This window comes from Heptranchias perlo, chromosome 5, assembly GCF_035084215.1.
Source record: "Heptranchias perlo isolate sHepPer1 chromosome 5, sHepPer1.hap1, whole genome shotgun sequence".
Taxonomy (NCBI): Eukaryota; Metazoa; Chordata; class Chondrichthyes; order Hexanchiformes; family Hexanchidae; genus Heptranchias; species Heptranchias perlo.
The window spans coordinates 72,421,296-72,445,134 of record NC_090329.1 but is presented as its reverse complement, the minus strand read 5'-3'; the positions used below and the strand labels follow the sequence as shown (position 1 = coordinate 72,445,134).

Sequence of the window (23,839 nt, the reverse complement as noted above, 5' to 3'; positions counted from 1 at the left end):
ATCCAACTGGTCCCACTCTCCATTCCTATCCCCATAGCCCTGCAATTTTTTTCCTTTCAAGTACTTATCCAGTTCCCTTTCGAAAGCCACAATTGAATCTGCCTCCACCACTACACCACCCCTCCCCGGCAGTGCATGCCAGATCCTAACCACTCGCTGCGAAAAAAAGTTTTTCCTCATGTCACCTTTGGTTCTTTTACCAATCACCTTAAATCTATGTCCCTTGGTTCTTGACCCTTCCACCAATGGGAACAGTTTCTCTCTATCTATTCTGTCTAGCCCCTTTATGATTTTGAATATCTCTATCAAATCTCCTCTCAACCTTCTCTGTTCCAAGGAGAACAACCCTAGCTTCTCCAATCTATCCACGTAACTGAAGTCCCTCATCCCTGGAATCATTCTAGTAAATCTCTTCTGCACCCTCTCTAAGGCCTTCACATCTTTCCTAAAGTGTGGTGCCCAGAACTTGACACAATACTCCAGTTGTGGTTGAACCAGTGTTTTATAAAGGTTCATCATGACTTCCTTGCTTTTGTACTCTATGCCTTTATTTATAAAGCCCAGGATACTGTATGCTTTTTTAACTGCTTTCTCAACCTGCCCTGCCACCTTCAACGATTTGTGCACATATACCCCCAGATCTCTCTGTTCCTGTACCCCTTTTAGAATTGTGCCCTCTAGTTTATACTGCCTCTCCTCGTTCTTCCTACCGAAATGCATCACTTTGTATTTTTCTGCGTTAAATTTCATCTGCCACGTGTCCGCCCATTCCACCAGTCTGTCTATATCCTCTTGAAGTCTATCATTATCTGCTTCATTGTTCACTACACTTCCAAGTTTTGTGTCATCTGCGTGGTGCCCTGTACACCCAAGTCCAAGTCATTAATATATATCAAGAAAAGCAGTGGTCCTAGTACTGACCCCTGGGGAACACCACTGTACACCTCCCTCCAGTCCAAAAAACAATAATTCAGCACTACTCTCTGCTTCCTGTTACTTAGAGCATTTTTGTACGCATGCTACTACTGCCCCCTTTATTCCATGGGCTCAATCTTGATGACAAGCCTATTATGCGGCACTTATCAAACGCCTTTTGAAAGTCCATATACACCACATCAACTGCATTGCCCTTGTCTACCCTCTCTGTTACCTCATCAAAAAACTCCATCAGGTTAGTTAAACATGATTTGCTTTTATCAAATCCATGCTGGCTTTCCCTAATCAATCCACACTTGTCCAAGTGACTGCTAATTCTGTCCCAGATTATCGTTTCTAAAAGTTTCCTCACCACCCACATTAAACTGACTGACCTATAGTTGCTGGGTTTATCCTTACATTCTTTTTTGAACAAGGGTGTAACATTTGTAATTCTCCAGTCCTCTGGCACCACCCCTGTATCTAAGGACGTTTGGAAGATTATGGCCAGTACCTCCGTAATTTCCGCCCTTACTTCCCTCAGCAACCTAGGATGCATCCCATCCGGACCAGGTGACTTATCTATTTTAAGTAAGCTAGCCTTTCTTGTACCTCTTCTTTATCAATTTTTAGCCCATCTTAACTATATCTTCCTTTACTGTGACTCTGGCAGCATCTTCATTCTTGGTAAAGACAGATGCAAAGTACTCATTTAGTACCTCAGCCATGCCCTTGACCTCCATGAATAGATCTCCTTTTTGGTCCCTGATTGGCCCCACCCCTCCTCTTACTGCCCGTTTACTATTAATATGCCTAAAGAAGACATTCTATTGTATCTGGCTGTCTTGTTTGTGAACATCCACAGCAAACACACCTCATGGTTTCCATATTAGTTCTATTCACTTGGCTGTTTCCCTTATTCATTATAGTTCTGTTTTTGATCCCTTTTAATTTTACTTTTTTACTTCAGGCATTCCCCTTTGATTTTACTTCTGACTAATGACCCTTTTAATTATTACTTCCCTTGAGTGTTCTTTTTTGCTTTTAATCTCATTTGCCTTTCAATTCACTTAAGTATTCTCTTTTTAATAAATTTGTTTCTGCCTATTAGATTTGTTTGCCTTTGTGGTCCCTTTTTTGCTCTTTCACTCCGTTTATTTTACCTGCTCTTTCAGATGCTCCATGCTGTGCTGTGCCGTTCCCGAGGCTTGGGAGTGCTTAACTTACTTTTGTGGATTTTTTTCCACAATGCTGAAGGCTCCCATTGGTGTCTACCTCCCACGTTAGACCTTGATATAAAGTTTAACAGTCTTCAGCGCCCCTCTGCCTTGATGTATTAGGATTAGTAATTTCAAATCGTGGGAACTCTCTGAGGTCACAGCAATGCCAGTGATCAGAAGTAGTCACCACCTACAACTCTCCCTACATACCTGGCACATCTATCTGGTTCTGTGCCTTGTGTCAGCCCGCGGAAACAGGCGGACTACCCTCAGCCCACCTCTACAAGCGAGCAATGCAGTTTCCACATTGCTTGCCCTTGTGGCCCCATGGACCTTCTTTCGACATCAGTGAAAGCCGTGGCAAGACTAACAAAGTCAGATTCATTACTTTGGGCCAATTGTAATTGCGCAAATGATTATGAATCTTTACACTCTCTCTGGGCTGTACTGAAGGACTTCTCCTAAGCTATCCAGACAGCTGAACAGTTGTTTCAGAACACCAATCGTTTGCTCGGTCAAAACCCTTATTGTTGCATGGCTCTCAATATATTGGTGCTCTACATCAGTGCCCGGGTTCCTGATAGGAGTCATGAGTCAGTTGGTGTGGAGATACATCTTGTCCCCCAGCAGCCAGCCTGCCACTCGATGGTCTGGTGGAATTGAGGACTGGCACAGTATGAAAGCACAGCTCAGCAAACTGTGTACACAGCAAACTGGCTGATGTTGCTGATGTTACCAGAACAATTTAGAAGGAGCCAGAGTGGATGCCTTGGTGTTGGGTTCCAATTTTCACTCCAACAGGTGGCAGAGGTAATTGACTGTCTCCCTGTTGAAACGCAACCACTGTATGCACTACTCCTCTGTGAGATTCAGGTATGATGTTCTGTTTCTGAAGACCTGCATGCTGTAAGGCCTCCTACACCCTCCCGTCCTCTGCCCTCTTCTTGCAGCCTCTGCAGGTCTTTTCTGCCTTCCTTGCTGCTGCTCTTCCTCCTGATTTTTCAGCCATGAGGATAAGCCCAGCAGCATCCCCATGTTCATCAATTCTGAAGAAGCAAATCCTGGGAAAGAGTTCAGGACCTCCGAAAACTCACTCTTCAAAAGAATTTCACAGCCAAACACTAGTCAAAATAACCAGAAACTTGGCCCAAAACCATCCTAGAAGCCTAAAATGACTTACCTTAATGAAGGTGAGGATCCTTTAAATAGCGCTTGTGAAGGCTGCTTCCTGACTGTTACTGTCATGATTTTCTGGGTAGTTTTAAGAAGTGACATTTCAGGCGCACACGGACACCAATTTCACAAAAGTGTCCTGATTCAGGCGCAGGACCCTTCTTAACATTTTTCAATAATGCCTGCATTTTTTACAGATGGCCACCAGGGATGCCTAACGAGCGCCCGGACCAATATAATGCCGGGCACACTTCCAGTATTGAACTGATGCGGGACATCACTCTGTGGTGCCTATTTTGGACCCAGAAAACGCACACCAATTTCTACCCCTGCGTTTCTCTGCTGGAAAACACAAATTGTTGTAAGATTGTTTTTAGGAAAAAGGACTTTGTGAACAAGTAATTACTCTTCCCTATATTCCCACCTTCCACAAAGTCAGATTTGAAATATACTGCAGGGACAGGCAATGCTATCTCTCTAAGAATACCTGAAATGAGCTGCCAGCATGCCTAGTCTATTGCCTTGTATTGAAATTATAGAGAACGGAACAGCTGACAGTGTGCTTCTGAGGATAAGACTCGGGTTGCATTGCCGGTGAGTGCCAGAGGTCTTGCATTCCTGCTGAACTGCACTATCCCTCACTTTAGTAAATGTAAGTCGAGGACAAAACATCTCAAACTATAGAAGGTAGCTATAATATTTTACAACATGATACTTTTGAAGCAAAAAATATTTTATTTTAATTCAACGTGACCAAAGCAGTCCTATTGTGCTGCTGATAGTCTGTGAAAATGAAGATTGTTATTTGAAATGTTAAGTTGAAAGTGCAGTGACAGATTAAAACATAAACCAAACAGTGCACAAAATAAACACCTTTTGGCTCCAGATTTAATTATCACATATAAAACTTTCACACCTGATGCTTTTTTTTCATGGGGGATGGGAGTGGTGGGGGATATTTCTGCCATTGCTTTTGCAAACTAGTAAAACACTACCCAGTGTTATAATATGTGTAATTTTCATTTTTTGTTTTGTGCTTTTTGAGAAATGTTTCAAGTATTTTCAATGAAGAGAAGGGCGAATTTCCAACTTTGTGCACCTGCAGAAAGCTTCACCTGTCAAGAGTGCATATCATAAATTTTGGCAAGAATTTGACCATTGTTTTGTACATTTGAAAAATTGGGTGTAGTGCGCATTTGAATTCCTAATATGCACTCCGGGCAGATGAAGGTCATCACCAAGAATGTGGAATTGGAAAATTGTCTTGTTTAATGAGCATATGGTAATCTCCTGCATGGTACTGAAATGATTCAACTCAACATCAAGAATGGAAATACTGGTCAGTCTGAGTAAATTCACCTGCTTTGCTGATACAGTCCTATTCTAGGTGAGCAGTCATGTCAAAGCCACCTTCTCAGTGTTAAATAAAAAATGTTATCCACCATCTTGAACAATATTTAAAGACATCAAAGACATTTGCACCTACATGTATAATAATATGCAACAATTAAATTATATTTTAACTACGTTATTCTGTAGTTTATCTATAAAAATGGCACAATTCTTCTTGAAGATTGTGTTACATACCAACAAGGCTCTTGTAGTCCATCAAGTCAAACATCACAATGGCCACTGCTGACCAGGTTACAATCAAAGCCACGACTAGGAAACATGCTGCCGGAGAGCTGAAAGTTGTAGCAAGATCATCAGAGACAGATTTCTTCGATACCTTTGCCAGAGGTGCTGGGACAGCTCCATTCTTGTTATCAAAGATGGTAGTGGCTGCTGGGCGGCCTAGATAATTTATGAACAAGGTTAGAATTCAATATTTGCAAAAAGAAAGTTACAAGATGCTGACAAAATACAATGGTAATATACATTGGACTAAAATAGACTTATGAATGAGTGTTTCACAACATATGGCTCGTTATCCTCAAGTCTAACATCATCAGTAAATGTTATCAACACACGGGAGATGAATTTAACCCACCCCACCCAGTGGGAACAGAGTGTGGGGGACCTTTAAAATGGAGCAATGTGCATTACTGCCATGTTCCCATGGTAATCGCTACCATTTTAACTGCTTGCTGCAGGCAGGTGGGAGCCTCGTGAATTAATGCAAATCGGGATCTTATTATGGTAATGGGACCCTGATTGTATTTCAACCCAGGCCTGAACGGGAAGGTCGCCGTGGCTCTCCCGCCAGGTCGACAGCTGCCACGAAGGATGAACAGGCCCTCCCAGGTATGAAAAAAAAACATTTGTTTTTGGGGCTCGGAGGAACAGATGTGCTCCACCGGGCCCCATGACTAAAGTCACGGCCTTCTCTCCTGCAGACTCCCCCCATTTCCTCCCACAAGACTCCCAAAACTCTGTCTCTCTGCGACTTACCTGCTTGCCGGCAAGCCTTCCTTTGGTACCGTACGGCAGCCTCTGACCACACAAACAACCTCTCCCACCCGCAGGCCAGCTGCCGCTTTCCGTACGTTTCAGATGGGCAATGGGGAGACATGGCCTGGCTTCCCAGCAGATTATATTTCAGGGGTTAAATTGCTATGTTTATGTGTTTTATTTTATTAAGTTTTTACGAGAAAGCAGCTTAGTTTAGAATGGGAGAAGCCTGTAATGTATGGCACCTGAGCAATGTGGGAGGTCCTAGATGCTTTAACAGCGTAAACAGCATTTTTCTGCAGCTTCCGTCGAAGTTCGAAGATACTACGGACGAGTGAGAGGCCCCACAGAAATTCACCCCTTCTATCATCTAAACTACCAAATCAGTGCTGTCCACATCCTTAATCTTCAGCAGTGCACAGTATTGTGTTTTTTTAATTTACCTTCTGATTAAAGCTTCTCCAAGACCCTGGCTACCCTTAAAGGTCGACTTTGATTTACACCTGAAAAATGGTTGGGGATAGAATGGTGAAAAGGTTACGGAGGCCCTGCTGCAGGAAGTCCTGCAATGAAGGGTGGCTCCATTTCTTGGAGAGGGCCACACTGCAATAGAGAGTATAGTCAGAACAGGAGGACGGTAACAGAGCAAGTCAATGTAGTCTCACCTGTGGACTGAACCCGGGATGCATGTGAGGCAGAAATCTTTTGGCCTACGTAAGGTTGCCAAGGTAAGTATATAAACATGGGACAACATCTTAATAGGTTATCCAGCCATGCTTCTTTATTACTTCTTACTATAAATATAGTCCACCATCATAGAGGGCAAACATAGGGAACGTAGCCAACTGCTGATTTTTTTATAAATGCACATACAGGATTATTTCTTTCTGTCCTGCTATGGTATGGTGCCCCTGCGGCCCATTAAGTATCAAGCACCAAGTACTATGCCATCACAAGGTTCACTGACTTCTGTTCACTAACTTAAATAAGAGAGCTGATGTCCTTGACATTTCAGTACAGGTCATTTTTCTTTCAAAGTCCCCTTTCCAACAGATTTCCTTTTTACATCTGCTTGCAGTAGAAAGCTTCATGCAACAGGATGCAGTACTTGCAGACATGAGGGGAGTCACCAAAGCTATGACCTCTGAATCCTTATCAGGAAATGATGTTCAAAATTCTGGGTATGAAGACACTAGAGGAAATTTGGAAAGGTGAAGTCAAAGGCCTCACCATGCTCATGGCTGGTCACTCTTGCATTTCAATGCTTATCTTCTTATTGATTCACTCATTCATTCCCTCACACACAGGTCTACATTCACACGATAATCTTTTGCCATGTGCAGCAGTGTTTCAAGAGGTGTGTTAATGCAAGCATTGTAAAATATGTTCTTCTGCTCCTCCAGGTGCCCAAGAGAAGGTCATGGTGAAGACAACTGTACAGCTTTGCCCTAGCAACTCACATCGCCCTGAGTCACCTCCTTCTATAGTGGCAAGATCCATCAATATATATATATATACTGGGAAGACTTTGTCAGCAAACTGCAGCAGAGAGAATGTTGCCAGGGCTTGAAAATTGCAGCTCTGAGGAGAGATTGGATAGACTGGAGTTGTTTTCCTTGGAGCAGAGGAGGCTGAGGGGAGACTTGATTGAGGTGTACAAAATTATGAGGAGCCCAGATAGAGTAGACAGGGAGTACCTGTTTCTCCTAGCAGAGAGTTCAAGAACTAGAGGACATAGATTTAAGCTGATTGGCAGAAGGATTAGAGGGGACATTCGCTGCCCGAATTGGTGGTAGGGGCAGGGACCCTCAACTCTTTTAAAAAGTACCTGGACCGGCACCTAAAGTGCTGTCAGCTGCAGGGCTACGGACCGGGTGCTGGAAGGTGGGATTAGAATGGGCACCTGGTTGCTCTTCGAGCCGGCACGGACACGATGGGCCGAATGGCCCTCTTCTGTGCTGTATCTTTTCTATGGTTCTAGAGCTGTTAATGAAGCACTGAGCATGATGAAGGGGGGAGCATATGCGAGTGAAATTGCAGGAGACGCAAACTGCTGGCCTGAGGTCCAGCTAAAGATGTTCTTTAGCTGTTATGCACAGGGATTTCAACCTCACGGGGTCTGCCTTCAAATCATTTTAGTAGCTTAACATCAGCATTTCATGCATTGATTTGGGAGTGAGCCACAAACCTGTTCAGTCTGGGAGGGTCCGTGGAGGAGTCCACAATCTGTGAAGTGTTATATTACTGCCTGACCAAGCTGCAGACCACCATATGGCCATTCCAAAGTCCTTTGCAGCGGAGCATCCCTTGGCTAAGGTTCTGAGCTCAAGCATAGCTTCTCTCAAATGCTTTGATTGGAGCTACGGGGACCATCAGCTCCAACCTACAGCAACATCTATCTCCTCTGGGTTCATCATGCTGGGGACACAGATTGAGACAGCCATAACTGAAGGCTTCAACTACTTCACAGTCCTCTAGCCAGACTGAGGGAATGCTTAGCATCAGGGGAAAGGCACAGATGATGGAGATATATATCAGAGCATTGCCACATCTCAACCTTTACTACCCCACTAAAATCATTACAGTAGAATTGGCAATTGTACAGACCCAGGAAGCCACTTCATCACTATCTGTGGTGACTGCACTTGTAGGGCCTTCTTCTGATCCAAAAGAGGGACTGTGCCACCTCCATCCCCAGAGGCAACATTGACACGCAGCTGTCATCCATCTCACTTCTTCCTCCCACGAGGTGAGCACCTAGAAGAAGCACAAAGTTTTCCTCCAGAATTCTTAATCTGGTGAGTTCCCGGATCTCAGCTGGGCTAACTGAGTGAGACGATGATTGGAAGCAAACCACTTCACAGAGGGAGGGAACAAATCACAGGACAAGACAACTCAAGTTACTTTGGTGCACCTCCAGTGGTAGGTTCAGGACAAGCATAGGTCTGGGAACAAACTTTCTTTCTTAATCTAAAAGTGATAGGGATCTAAAGGATGGAGAGAGTAGCAAACGTGACCAATCCAAAAACTATGCCTCAGTAAGAGACAAATTGTTTTCTTCAGTGTTTCAATCTTCTGTGGAAAAAAAAACACTGGACCTTTATTACTTCTGGATTTCCTCATTTTTTCTCTCTAATTTTTAATGTGTGCAGTTTCCCTTCCGAAAGTACTGTGAAATATTTTAATGATGCCTTGATATCCAAATGGATTTTTACTTCTGTAATTAGAGAGCTGTGTTGACGCACTGAAAGATCTGAGCAGATCTCGGCTTTTGATGACATCGAAGAGAATGCTACAAAACAAAGCTTCAAAAGGCAAGACATTTTACCTCTTTCTCAAACCTTATACTGATAATGTGACCAAAATTATCTTTAAAGTTTTTGTTTAGGAATCCCTTGTAGATTATTCTGTAATTTAAAAAAAAAATCTATGTAAACTATTGAAAAGTTCGGGACCATGCACAGAGAACACTAAAAGATTTGGAGGTAAATTTTAACTTCCAGCCAGGAAGGAAGCGGGATGGGGAAGATTTCCGGGTGCAAAACCCGAAAGGTAAGTGGGCACTTCGCGTTGATGAGGCCAATCAATGGCACTCTGGGTTTCGTGCCCGGCAGCCAGCCCGACTGACAGGAAGGCCTGCTGCAGCAGGCTGCAGCCAAGGATCAGAGGGAGGGATCATAGGATGGGGAGAAGATCGGGGTGAGGAAGGCCGGGAGAAGACTGGGGGGGGGAGGAGGGATGAGGAGTTGAGAAAGAGATCGGGGGGGTGCGGTTGAGGAGTTGAGCAAGAGATGGGGGGGGGGGCTGAGGAAGAGATCAGGGGGCTGAGAAGGAGATCAGGGGGCTGAGAAGAAGATCAGGGGGCTGAGAAGAAGATCAGGGGGCTGAGAAGAAGATCAGGGGGCTGAGAAGAAGATCAGGGGGCTGAGGAAGAGATTGGGGGGCTGAGGAAGAGATTGGGGGGGGGGGCTGAGAAGAGGATCAGAGGTCGCTGGAGGTCAGAGAGTCAGAGGTAGGTGGGGTCCAACACGGGGGAGGGGGTCCACCATCGGAAATTTCTTAGAAATATTCAAATATCCGTTGGTATTTTCCTTGTCCATCACAACATAAATCATTTCATTCTTTTTCAGTATAAATCATTTCACACCATTTAGCTTTTGAAAGATACATCAACAAAAAGATAAAATGTTGCTGCTGTATAAATTGAGCAACGAATTCAACACAGAGGAATAAAAGAGAAACATCAAATGGACCATGTAGAGTTACTACCATACAATAAATTTAGAGCAGTACAGTGATTAAGTGCTTGCGTTATATTCAGTCATTAACTCATTAGTACTTTGCCCACAGCTACAATGGCCAAAAAGTAGCAATTACTCTTGTTAATGATTTTTTTTAACAGGTGCGCAGAACTAACATTTTCTGATATTAGGGACTATACAAAGTTGGTAAGAGAAAGGTATTTGTTATGAAGGAACTACAGAACCGTGCACACTGAGCTGTTACTGTTTATAACTTCCATCCCATTACCTGGCACAATGGAATGAATTTTAACTCGGTGTCCAGCAGCAGCAGGAGGCAATGGCCATTTTAACTGCTGGGATCCATTTGAATCCCATCGGTTTACTTACTGCCCAGAACGGCTGCCGGCGTGGAAAGATCGGGCGACCCTTGGCCGCCCACTAACTTCCAGACGGTCTCGCAAGAGGGAAGGGTGGGGTAGTCCACGGCAGGGGAGGCCACAACTTTCATTGTGGGACCTGAGAAGCACTCCTGCTCCCACAGAGGAAATGTTTAGACTTACCTGGAAGTCTTCTTTGTCCTTCTCACCAGCTGCTGACCTGCTTCAGCCTGGTGGGAAAGACGCGGCAACTTTTCTGCTCAGGTCATGGTTAAAATACCATCAGGGTCTTATTGACGTAAAAGGACCCCAATTCGCATAAATTCATGAGGCTCCCACATGGTTTAGGGTGCCTCAAGTGCCTGTAGAACCCTACAGATTAACAGCTTAGGCAGCGTGAAAAGGTCCAGTTCCAAACTGGTAAGCAACCTGCTCATTTTTAACTATCCTCCTATTTCCACTTGGTGGGTGAGATTAAAATCGACCCTAACGTCTATCTTACTACAAATATTTTATGAGTTTGCAATATCAGTCAACACTGTATATGGAAGTAGTTCATTATTTGTAAATTAAATTAAGAATGTCAAAAGGCTGCCATATGTATTGCAAAATATTTTTCACAGTTATCTTATAGTTCTCCTGGAAATAATTAAAACTACTTGAACTTTTCAGTTAGAATACCATTTTAATAATTATACAATGTGTCATGGAGTGATTGAAAGCAAGTTCTTTCCTTCAATTTCCCCACACATTGAAGGGGACGCGCTGATATCCTGAAATAAGGCAACACGTACTGCTCCTATCATGCTACTGCCATTTCCATGGGGCTGGGGCTCATCACTTCCGCTGATCTGCAAGAGAGCAGGCTGCAGAAGGTGAGTGTCTCCTTGAAAGCCCATAACCATTTTCTCCACTAATCTCTGTTTCTGCATAGTAGATGTTTGCCTCTCCACGGCGGAGCACAGGTTTGGGCCCAGAATCTGCATGGCAACCGTTTGAGCTTCCACCAAAGCTGCAAAGGCTGGTGACACTGACTATCTTTGTGAGGACCAAGCTGCAGTGTCCCTGGAGGTGGTCACACTCTCTACGGTGGACTGATGCCATGTGAGATGACACCACACAGGCTGTAAATGGACTCCTCTGTACTTTCAGCCATTGTGCTGAAACTACACTGAAAATTTTGTGAATTTACAAACTATGGCCAGAATCTTCTGCCCTTCTTTGATTGGCGTGCATTCCCAGGGACGGAAGGTGGGACTTCTGCCTACCATAGAGATGTGCCCTGACCCCGGCTGACCTTTCGGCCTTGGGGTTATTAGCATTTTGGAGAGGGTTTTGCTGCAGCAGCCTGCATAAACAGAATTTTTTACTAAAATACCATGGGGCTTCTGCTTTGGCCTAAATACTTCGTGTGCACTTGAAAAGGCCCTGGTGAAAACAGATTTCAAGATGCCAATGGCCTATCAAGTAATCAATGAACGGAAATCTCAGAAAATACTTTAGAAGTTGTATTTCCCTGATTTGTATCTTCTATTAAATGAGCGAATGTAGCCTCGATCACCAGCTCAGGGAGCTGGAAATGGTATAGGGGAGGGAGTGGGGAGATTGCAGGAAAAGTCAGGGAAGCAACAGCATGTGCCCACAAGTAATTTTCCAGCCCCTCACTCCCCAGATCTGCCGAAACATCAGTAGGTTAGACAAGCAATCTAGGCCAATATGTATAATAGCATCATCTTTGAGGCTACACTTCACTGGCAGGTGTCACATGCAGTAGTTGGCTTATCAGAAAATCCGCAGGTGGGTTGTTCTGATTTTCCTTCCGTTGTCGTGAAAGATTTTGACCTCAAAATTATAGCTGGGATAATAGCTTACAAACACATTTGTCTGAAATATCTGTTTTTGCTATCTTAGAGGCATTAACCCATTTAAAGCGCCTTTAACACATCCACTAAAATAGTGGAGAGAGGAACCAGAGGGACACATTAAGCATTTTCGCACTGGTATCACAATGCAATTTCAGGCTCTTTGATATTAACCTTGATGCCTTGCACGGAAAAAATGCTTTTAAGGTTGATGAACATTCCTATAAGCCAAAGTCCAAATATTGTTCCACACAATGATCATAGCAATATTAACAGCAAAGTGTTGATTGAGTGTGCTTCTGTGATATTGATCCTTCAGACAACACAGTTGTTTAACCAAGTATGGAACAAATTGGTTTAGAGTGTTACTGGATGAGCAGAAGAAAATGTAATTAAATTCAAGAATTCAAGAGAGTAATTTTCTATGTCTTCACAACATTTCCAATAGTATGATGGCAGCAGTGATTATATTATATCAGATTATATTATATTAGATAGGTTTCTATGCTGGAAATTAGTTTCTGAACATGCTGTAAAAATACCAATTCAGTTCATTAAGCAGGCAGTGGATCCTAGTAAAGAAGCTTAAGTTGAAACTTTCAATTACTTAGAGAGCCTGAAAACATGTAAGTCCAACTAGCTGCTGTTAATTCTAGAAAGGCACAGCCAAAAACAGCGAGAAAACAGCAACATGACTGCCATTGTCTTCTCAGAGGAGGAGAGGGACAAGTAAGGAGTTCGGGCACACAAGCAGAGGACTCTAAGGAGAAGACCATATATCCAAGGGGCACTGTTTATATTGACAGAATAGTATACTTGGCAGAAATGGATCAGCAGCGTTTCAGGACCTTGAGTCTCTTCAGGGATATGATCACTAAAATGGAACAATGACTTACATCGAGTCTACAGCACAGAAACAAACCATTCGGTCCAAGTGGTCTATGCTATGTTTATGCTCCACACGAGTCTCCTCCCACCCTACTTTATCTAAGCCTATCAGCATACCTTTCTATTCCTTTCTCCCTCATGCACTTATCTAGTTTTCCTTTAAATGCACCTATGCTATTTGCCTCAACTTCTCCCTGTGGTAGCGAGTTCCACATTCTTACCATTCTTTGGGTAAAGAAGTGTCGCCTCAATTCCATAGTGGATTTATTAGTGACTATCTTATATTTATGACCTCTAGTTTTGGACTCCCCCACAAGTGAAAACATTTTCTCCACATCTATCCTATCAAACCCTATCATTATCTTAAAGACCTCTATCAGGTCACCCCTCAGCCTTCTCTTTTCTAGAGAAAAGAGCCCCAGCTTGTTCAGCCTTTCCTGATAAGTATATCCTCTCAGTTCTGGTATCATCCTTGTGAATCTTTTTTGCACCTTCTCCAATGCCTCTATATCCTTTTTATAATATGGAGACCAGAACTGTGCACAGTACTCCAAGTTTGGTCTAACCAAGATTCTATACAAGTTTAACATAACTTCTCTGCTTTTCAATTCTATCCCTCTAGAAATGAACCCCATTGCTTGGTTTGCTTTTTTATGGCCTTATTAACCTGCGTCACTACTTAGTGATTTGTGTATCTGTTCCCCGAGATCCCTTTGCTCCTCTACCCCATTTAGACTCTGATTATCCAAGCAATATGTGGCCTCCTTATTCTTCCTACCAAAATGCACCACGTTTATCTATATTGAAATTCATTTGCCAATTACATGCCCATTCTGCAAGTTTATTAAAGTCTTCTTGCATTTTGACTCATTTTTCCTTGAAGTGCTCTGTCATTTGAACTGCTCTGTCTGCAGATATGAAAATCACTGCTGCTCTGATTGTTTTTTTTCACTGCTAGCACATTCTAATCTGGTGCTGATTTGCTATGCATTAGCCAGAATACATTATCAACCTCTATTCAATTGACGACTGATGCATTATTCCAGGAGCCACAAACTCATCCATTTCCACGGAGATGCAGAGCAATAATTAGAGTCTATACTATTACTACTTTTCCAGGTTTTGGGTGTAATTGATTGTATTCAGGTAGGGTAAGGGCACCCACAATAAGTTTTATGGCCTGTTATCACTCATTGTGCAGGTTCCTGCAAGTCACAATCGAGGATCTTGCATGCAAATGCACAATGGCTAGGCTAAACACACGAGTCCTTGATCTCCAGTCAGCATTATCAATGTGCTAACTGCCTTCAAGGTTGGTTGTTGGGATTTTGGGCTATGATCTGATAAGGGCAATTACTTTCTCAGTGTCCATGACTATGTAATTATGGGGCTAAAGCTCTGCTCCTGTGCCACAGGTGTGCGGCAAGCATAGAAGAAGCAGTGCGCCTGATTTATGCTTGTCCCAGGTTTTCTGATGGGCATGCATGGAGGCGGGGGGGGGGGAGGGGGGCTGGTGCGGTGTTCAGAGCCCAAGCCAGCTTTCATTTGGGTTGTGTTGAATGTGTATCTTTGCTCTCCTGTGAACTTGGATACATTATGCCCTTGGGGTCACACCAACAGTGTGCACCTTTAAAAACTGGGGAAAAGCACAGTCCTGCAGACATACAACAACTGGAAGCTGTTTTAAAACTGTAAGGATTGACCGTTTGATGAGATTAATCCTCATCTTTTGCCATTTTTGGTTTGTTGGCATTACACCAAGGCTTGTGTTTGTGGATTGGATGTTTATTTCTTCCCTTTTATTTATTCCCTTTACTGCTGGACCCCACCATTCAAAGAACTTTGTCTGACTTAGAGTCTTCTGGCTGCCCCTGGAGAGTAGTCTCCTGCCCCAGCTCAGCACAAAACACAGTCCAAATGCCTAATTTCAAACTTTGTCACCAACAGGAAGAGCAGGTACCGCTTTATAAAGCAGGACCAGCACATTTCTGCTCCTGCCCAGGAAATCCCATGTTCCCAGAGCACAGCACATATTGCACTGGGAGTGCACCAGCTGCACTTAAATGATGGGGCAGTGGAAAACCTGGGACTGTGCAGCAGCAGTGTGAAATGTGCTGGGCAAAAAGGGTTAATACTGCTGATGTGCCAGAGTGGAATTTTAGCCTGAATATGAATTGGCTGGAGTAGAATAAATTGGATGAGTTACTATGCAACCAGTTGCCTATCATATTGATACTATTGTTCCTGCTTACTGGACAAGAGAATTGAAAGTTTGATTGAAGAACAAGACTGTTAATTACAAAAAGTGCTGTAAATATCCAGTCGGTCCATCAACATCTGAAAGGTTAAAAGATAGATCAATATTTTAAGTGTAGACCCTCCTTCAGAACAGTTCTGACAAAGCACCTATACCTGAAATGGTAATCTAACTATCTTTCCTTGTTTTGGCTGTTGACAGATCTGCTGTGTATTTCCAGCATTTTCTGTTTTTATTCTGGATTTGAAAATTGGGAAGTAAATGAAAGGAGATAGAAAGTAATCTGCGCAGCCCGGGCGTGAGTTGGAAAGTTCACTGCTGCTGGGTACTGGAATAGTTGTGTGTGTCAATGGGATGCATAATGTGAGCTGCACCTGAGGAACTGTACTACCCAAATGGGCTGATCACTGCAGTGCATCAGACACCTGCTTCTTCACTATCAGACTCTAGGACTTATTCAGTGCCTAATGTGCATAGTAAGAAACAATCCAAATGTGAAGCACTGTCAACAAGACTCAATCAAATCTTGATTTGCATGCAAATTGGGGTAATAATGCACCATAATGCACCCAGAGTGCCTAAGCAGACCTGCAGATGCTCAGTGCCTGTTCTAGATGTAAGGGAGGCCCCATTATTATTTTATGCTCTTACTTAAAGTGGGCTCACTATTTCCTGCCATTATATGCTGCTTATTTTTGCTAGTAAATCTGCAAAGCAGAATAGTTGCTTTTCTCCATGTCTGTTTTGCTGCTTAAGGACAGACAGACTTAAATTTTTACAGTAACCTTTTTCAAGGTCTACTGTGCCTGCCATCTCAGACTTTTGCACAGAGATATTTTATGCTGCCTATATGGAATCGTTTTTTAGCTTTTCCTCTGTTTGATGGAGGATTAGGATCAGAGGAAGCATGCCAGGCTAGAAATGTTGACACCTTCTGCAATTCTCTATGATCTGTCCTTAAGCTGCTATCTGTCAGTAGAGGGTCAGACATTCATATCTGCACATTCAAGGAACCACCTATATGCAGAGACAACAATGCCCCAGAGAAGAAGTCACAAAAGCAGAAACAGTTCTGTAGGCAGACCTACATTTCAGTTTCATGACAGGGATGGACCAGTAAGTGCTTATTAAGGTAAACATGGCCTCAAACTTTGCTTGCATAGAATCCTTTGACGCATCGGCAGATGTACAGCACATCTCCTGACCTGCAGAATGCAGTTGCATCATGCAAGGCAATTCAATTCATGCACTTTTTCATTGGAAACACTCAGCAGCACAATTTTGCCTTGCAAAGGTACTCACTATGAGGTAGGCATCGAGAAACAGGCAACAGATACCAGTGCCACAATAAACTCCTTAACAAAAGCCAGAGAAGCTACCTGCATATCTAACCAGTCAAATAGCTACAAAGAAAAAGGCATTAATGAACAATTATGCATTCACTAAAGTGCCTAAACCATCCAGTGCAAAACAGTTATAAAGCTTTACATCAGGACTCCTGAATAGAACAAGCTTTCTCCCTCGCTGTATATTCTGTCCCATCACAGATAAAGTGTCAAGACACAATCAGTTCCAATTTATCCAAATATAATTGACCCTCACAGTGGGTGGTACAGATGTGTTCATTGTGTTTTATGCAACAATATTTCCCCTTAGTGGCAATGTATGGGATGTTTCTTCTACTTTCTAGCCTTATGCTGTTTCTAAATGTTTCCTCAGTGGGAGTGATAAGTGAGATGCATGCCTCTAGGGCTACAGATGGTCCTGTAGCTCCTTGTGCTAGGCCAGTAGATCATCCTGCAACTTCAGACATCCCAGGTATTGAAGCAGTGGGTGCCCATATGCTTTCGATGCCCTCAAGCTAGCTCTGCAGCAGACAGGTTGTTCCTTCTCCAATTCTACCCGCACTTGCTGGTCCTCACTTGTGCCCTGTGCTTCATCAGGTACAACTCACCAACAGAGCCCCACTGGAGTGGATAGATCTGTGACGATGCCTGAAAAACAGGCACTACCTGATCCAATTTCTAAGGTAAAACATCCTTGAAATATTGTTGCACGTTACACTGAAATGCTGCAATGTTTGCCCATGTGTGAGGAAATGAATAAATGAGTGCATAAAGAGATAATGAATGAAAACAAAAGGATACTAGTCATGAGCTTGGGAGAAGCCTCTGGATTTATTCTCCCCAACTCTCTCGATCGTCTCCATGCCTATAATCTCCATGGCTCTCTCTTCATAAGGAGTCAAGTGTTGCAGCTTTGATGACCCCACTCTCTTGTCAGCAAGTGCTGATTCCTGTTATGTGCAGTCTTCTCATACAAGCAGATGTAAAAGGAGCATATGTTGAAAAGATGATTGTGAAACATGAATGCCATCCAAATGTTAAGGACGTTAGCTACCTTAACTGAATCTGTGAACAAGCAGCTTTAATATCCTTGAGCTGGCATAGTTATTGATATTTGTTGCTTGCCACATTTGACGGATGACATGGTCAGCACTTTGATATGGCAACAGTGCTTTGTGCATTGTAAGAGCACGAGTATGCCTGTACATTTAAAAGGAGAACCAATTGGCACTATACACTGCATTCTGTTTCTGTGATGATGTTCTTAGTTTACAATGAAGAGCAATAAAGAAACTTGGCAAGACAACCAACTTCCTCACATCCAGGCAAACATTGCAGCATTTCAGTGTAACATGCTGCAATGCCTTGCCATTTGCAGCAATATTTCAAGGTTGTCTTACTGCATCACTATAAAATATGTTGTCCTTCTGCCTCTCCCGGTACCCGAGAGGAGAAGGTGGTAGGGTCCAATAAGCAGCTGCAATCGAGTGAATGCGGCTGTTCTGTGCCGAGCCAGTTTTCTTCCTTTTAATAGCTTCTGGTGTCAGAAATCTCAGCCCACAGCCTCATCACACTCCCAACATGTCATGCATGATGAACTGGGAGCACCTTCGAAATATATTGGGCTCGAATTTAGCAGGCCTGCGGGTTCCCAGCGGGTGGTCCTCCGGGAGCGTGGAAAACGCGGACGGCTAATTGCGTGCGTCCCCCACGCGATCGCGAGATAATTGAACAGATTAAGCCCTGCTTCCGGGTTCTCCGCTCCCCAGCTGCGTGCCAGCGGGCTGCGCATGCGCAGTGCCATCGACGCGATGTAGGAGCTCCACTTAAAGGGGCAGTCTCGCAAAGCCCCTCCTGCTGCAATCATTAGGTTGTTGATGATGGCTCAGCCAAGGGGAAAGGCTGCGCCCCGTTTTTCCGACCTTGCGCTGCAGCTGATGCTGGAGGGCGTGAGGAGGAGGAGAGACACACTCTTCCCGGAGGATGGACGCAAGTTCCCTGCCGCCGCCACCAGGAAGGCATGGGCAGAGGTGGCGGCGGAGATGAGCAGCAGGGCCAACACCCCAAGGACTTGGGAGCAGTGCCGCAAGCGCTTCAATGACCTGACTAGGTCTGGCAAGGTGAGTACACCAACGCACCCTCCCACAGCCCGTCCCCACCATCACGCCAAACAGATCACAACCCCTCCTGCAGAGCCACCACTGCGCTCCATCAGCAATCCTCACAGCGACTCATTCACCATCCTCGCCGTGCCCGCAAGTACCCACCGTCCCTGACCCCACCCGAACACTACTACACACCCCAATCCCCATGCAATGGGATAGGCACGTGGCACACGCATCCTCCCATCCATCTGCGCCATGCTCAACCCACCCACACCGATGCTCGATGCGTCTCACTATGCAATACGCACCCACTCACACATCTGTGTTTTGCCTTCACAGGAGAAGAGAAGCAAGAACAATAGGGAAAGGGCACGCACCGGAGGTGGCCCGCCGCAAGTGGTGGAGCTCACCGACGCCGAGGTGGAGGCGCTCGACCTCGCCCGCACGCGACATTGCCTGTCGGTGGCTGATGGCGAGTCTGGCGCTGCAGAAACGGCCGGTAAGGGAAAGCTGACACTCAACACCCATGATCGCGAGTGACCGTATCATCACCTGCCATCAGGCGCACCGTAACGTTGGTCCACATGCCTCATAGTGCCCTCTGTTCTCTTGCAGGGCCGTCTGCGAGTGAAGCGATCGAGGAGGGCGATTCCTCAGAGGACATGGCGGTCTCTGAGGGTGCATCGTCACATCAGAGCCAACCATCCACCAGCGCAGAGACACGCACCTCGGTGGGTCCCCCTCGCCAACTAGTTGGGGTAGCACTTGGTGAGTCACCGCGCACGAGTGAGCATGAGCAGACCCTGGTGGCAGGGGCAGCCGCGGAGAGTCCGCGTCGGAGGGAGCACTCATCTCCAGGCTCTGCTCAGCCGGACCCAGATGCTGAACCCAGGGAGCCACCAGTGAAAAGGAGAGTCGTCGAGGGGCACCAGCTAATTGCTGAGGTACTGGGAGAGGTGCCGCGCGCATTGTCCACAATTGCGCAGGCGATGGAAGAGTCCAACTCCTGCATGCGGGCATTGGTGGCGCAGGCACAGGAGGGTACCGGCGACACAGTGTCGCGGGTAGGTGCGGGACTGTCTGCGGTGGAGGACAGGCTGGCCTCCCTCGAGCGTCACGCACAGCTCCAGATCGAGTCCTTGCAGGCCCTGACAACGTCTGTACGGATTCAGGGTGAGCAACATTCCGCCGCCATCAACAGGCTGACGGATACACTAGGGGTGGCCTTGCAAGGCCTCACACATGCCATCCAAACTGCCGTCCAGCAGGGTGGAAGGGGTGATGTGGGCCAAGGCCACGAGAGGGATGATGGTGACCGGGGACATGGAAGCGGGGACGCTTCTCAAGGCGCCCCCACGTCCCACCCGTTGCCCACCTCTCAACCAGTACCCGCAATGGTGCCTCCTCTCCAGGTGGCCGAGTCTGCCCCTGCCCCGGTGCAGGAGGAGCAGTCTGTGGAGGTGCCCTCACGGGCACCGAAACCCAGGGGCCGTCCGCCAAAAGCATCTACCAGGTCAAGGCGAGAACACGAGCAACCTGCCACTACCTCTGCTGGAGCCACAGGGGTAGCACCACGTAGGGGTACCCGCAAAAGAAATCCAAAGGCGTTATAAGCACAAAGGGAATACACCAGGGTGTCTATTAATTTGTACATTTTTTTTTTATATCATGTCACATTGTACATATTAAATACTCTATTCTCACCACTCCTGCCACCTCTCGTCCATTCTTCCGCGGCCTGTGCAATAGGTGCGTTCCGTGGAGGCCATCATAACGGCGAACACCTGCTGCCGCCCATTGGGCACACTGCTGTGGGTGCAGGAGTACTGGCAACAGTCTTCAGTGGAGGGGGCTGGTATGGCCGCTCGCATGTGCAGGTGAGGAGATGCGAGCGCCTCGCACTGTCTGACTCTAGGAGAACCGTTGACGTATGAGTGCCTCCCTGGCCCGGCGACCATCCCGGTGAGTCGTGGTTCGGCGCATGGGTCGTCCACCATCCTCTGGCGCGTCCTCCTCCTCCGCCTCCTCCTCCTCCTCCTCGCCGTCCTCAATGTGGGTGGCGGGTGTGGATGGGGCCTCCTCCAGCGGCACCCCTCTCTGTTGGGCCATGTTGTGCAGGGCACAGCAGACAACTATGATTCGTCCCACTCTGAATGGTGTGTATTGCAGCGCTCCCCCAGAACGATCAAGGCACCTGAAGCGCATCTTGAGCAGCCCTATGGTCTGCTCAATTGTAGACCTGGTAGCAGTGTGGCTGTCATTGTACCGACGCTCCGGCTCGGTGATGGGGTTCCTCAGAGGCGTCATGAGCCACGTGTGGAGGGGATACCCCTTGTCGCCGAGGAGCCAGCCGTTGCCGGCGTTGGGTGCCTGCAGGATGGGCGGGACGGCGGACTCCCTGAGGACGAAGGCATCGTGGCAGCTGCCGGGGTATCTGGCGCACACATGTAGGAATCTCTGGCGGTGGTCACAGATGAGCTGGGCGTTCATGGAGTGATACCCCTTCCTGTTTATGAACAGCCCTGGCTCATGCGGAGGTGCCCGTATTGCGATGTGGGTGCAGTCGATTACACCCTGTACCCGTGGGAAGCCAGCCATGGCATGGAATCCAACCGCCCTCTCCATCTGGCTGCGCTCGTCCATGGCGAAGTTGATGTAGTGCGAGGCCCTGCGGAACAACCCATCGGTGACCTGCCTTATGCACTTGTGTGCAGAGGACTGACAGACCCCGGTGATGTCCCCGGTGGCACCCTGGAAGGAACCGGATGCGAAGAAGTTGAGGGCAGTGGTGACTTTGACGGCGACGGGTAAGAAGATGCTGCTTGGTCCATCAGGGAGCAGCTCGTCATTAAGGAGGCTGCAGATGTCGGCGACTACCTGGCGATTGACTCTGAGCCGACGTATGCACTGCTCCTCGGAGAGGTCCATGAAGCTCTGTACACCCTGTGCGGAGGGCAGTGCCTCCTGCAACGCATCTCTCTCTGCGGTTGCCCTCCCTCCTGTTGTGCAGGTGGGTGTGCCACCGCACCGTGTTGGGGGGCTCCACGTCTCCGAGGCGGACGGCGTGGACTGCGAGGCTGCTGGGGCTGGTCATGCTGTTCGTCCTCCGACGAAGTCAACGCACCACCCATCTGGCAGGTGTTGGTCTGAGGGGTTGTGCAGGGTAGGTGGGTGGTTCCTCGGACTGGGGCTGCGGTTTCGTGTCGGTCTGTCCTCTGGCTTGGCGGGGATGGTGGAGGGCAGGGGTTGCCCTATGTGACGCGGTGGCCTCCTGCGTGGGTGAGGGCTGTCCCCCGTGGAGTGCACCTTGGCACCTGCCACAGGCTGCTGGCTGCAACACGCCTGGTTGGAGGGAGACTGTTTCCCCCAGTGTTTGAAACACTCTGCGATGAAGGTGAAATCCCACACTTCCTCTTTTGACAGCTGCTTCAGCTCATTAAATGACCTCAACAAGCAAGGTAAGTACACTCAAGTGGAACCCCGCTGGCTTTAATTGCCTGCGGGATTCCTACCAGTGGGGCTTGCGCGCGCATCCCCGCACGTCAGCGCGGTACCCGGAAGTGGCCGGGATTTCGTCGCGATCCGGTCACGTGACCGGATATCGGGATTTTCGGGGCCACCCCGCTGGAAACCCGCCGGAAACCCGACGCGAAAATCGAGCCCATTATGTAGTTCACCTCACATTGTGAGGGGGAATCAGCATGGAATTCCCATTTCTTGGCTGCATGGGAATCATATTACTGGGCCCAAAGCATACTGTAACCTAGGTAGGAAAATTCTAAAACAGCAACTGTGAGGGACTGTTGGCAGAAGAAATCTTTAGCCAGAGAGATTGATTTTTTTTGTTAGGGGTATGCCAGTGTGAAAGTAGAAGAGCAGCACTGAAATTTTCCAATTATCTTCAGCCCAACCAGCCTCCTACTGGTCTGCAGAGTGGCAGAGTGCTGCTCCAATAGTCCTTTGTTAATGTTGGATGGGCACCTCTGTTGCACTGCTACTTGGGAGGGAATCACCCCCAATAAGTTAGTAACCCTGTTGATGGGATTTGGTGCAGGGTCACGGGGAGGGCAAAGCGGCAAGTGGAAATTCCACCCTGTTACACTTCCGGAAGAGCCATTGTGCCCAGGGAACATCTAACCCTTTATTTTGTCAGCTTTTAACACAGCCTATGCCATTAAATAAAAATTGTGAGCCAATGATGTTGTTTGGGATGAGTTTTTTTGTTTGTTTTGCTGAGGGAGACTGTTGTTTCCAATGGATGAAATGATATGCTTATGAAGTACTTTGATGCAGACCTCAGACACCGCAGCCAGAGTCAGTCAAGTCAGGTCCTGACCAGGCAAATGATCAGCTGTTCAGGTGCTAGTCATTGGAGACTTGAAAGTATGGAAAAACATCCCTTGGCAGTGCGACATTAAAGGCAGCAGCAGCAAGAACTGCAGAGCAAGGCAGATAATAAATATTTTACAATATGTAAAGAACTGAGAAAAAAAATTTTAAGAAGTGAAGAAAAAAAAATACAATTCTTGTAACTTAAGTAGATGGGAGATAGAACAAAACTGGAAATAAGGGAGGTGGTAAAATTCCTTGGGAGTCCCACTTTAACTCCAGCAGAGCCCCTAGGGAAATGGCAAAGATGGTCATTTCTACTGTTTCCATGGGGGCTCCCACTGGAGATAGGGCAGGAGATGGATGTAATCCCTGTGTAATTTCAGCCCCAAGAGGTTTTGGGAAGGAATAACAAAGCCACTTGCATCTTAGAAAGAAAAGAAAACTTGCATTTATATAACATTTTAAGACATCCTAAAGTGCTCTACAGTCAATCTTAAATATGATTTTATAAAGTATTATGTAAGTAGTCCTGGAAAATATATTTATGAGCCCTGTACATTTCAGTAGGAACATAAAAGCAGGAGTAGGCCACTCAGCCCCTTGAGCCTGTTCCGCCATTCAATTAGATCATGGCTGATCGGTAAAGTATCAATAAGGTCTGTAATATTTTTATCTCTAGTCAGTTATGTGATATATTGCTTTTATAGATTTTCTGTATTAGCAATAGGC

General features: G+C 46.2%; 1 protein-coding gene across 50 annotated transcripts in view; it reads right to left on the bottom strand.

Annotated features, from left to right (window-relative positions):
• The window catches only part of trdn (triadin), a 471,335-nt gene that overhangs the window by 426,917 nt on the left and 20,579 nt on the right, over positions 1-23,839 (bottom strand). For all 50 annotated transcript variants that reach the window (XM_067984607.1, XM_067984633.1, XM_067984632.1 and 47 more), the window contains exon 2: positions 4,896-5,102. In XM_067984607.1, the coding sequence (XP_067840708.1) occupies positions 4,896-5,102 (207 nt within the window). The remainder of the gene's footprint in view (positions 1-4,895; positions 5,103-23,839) is intronic.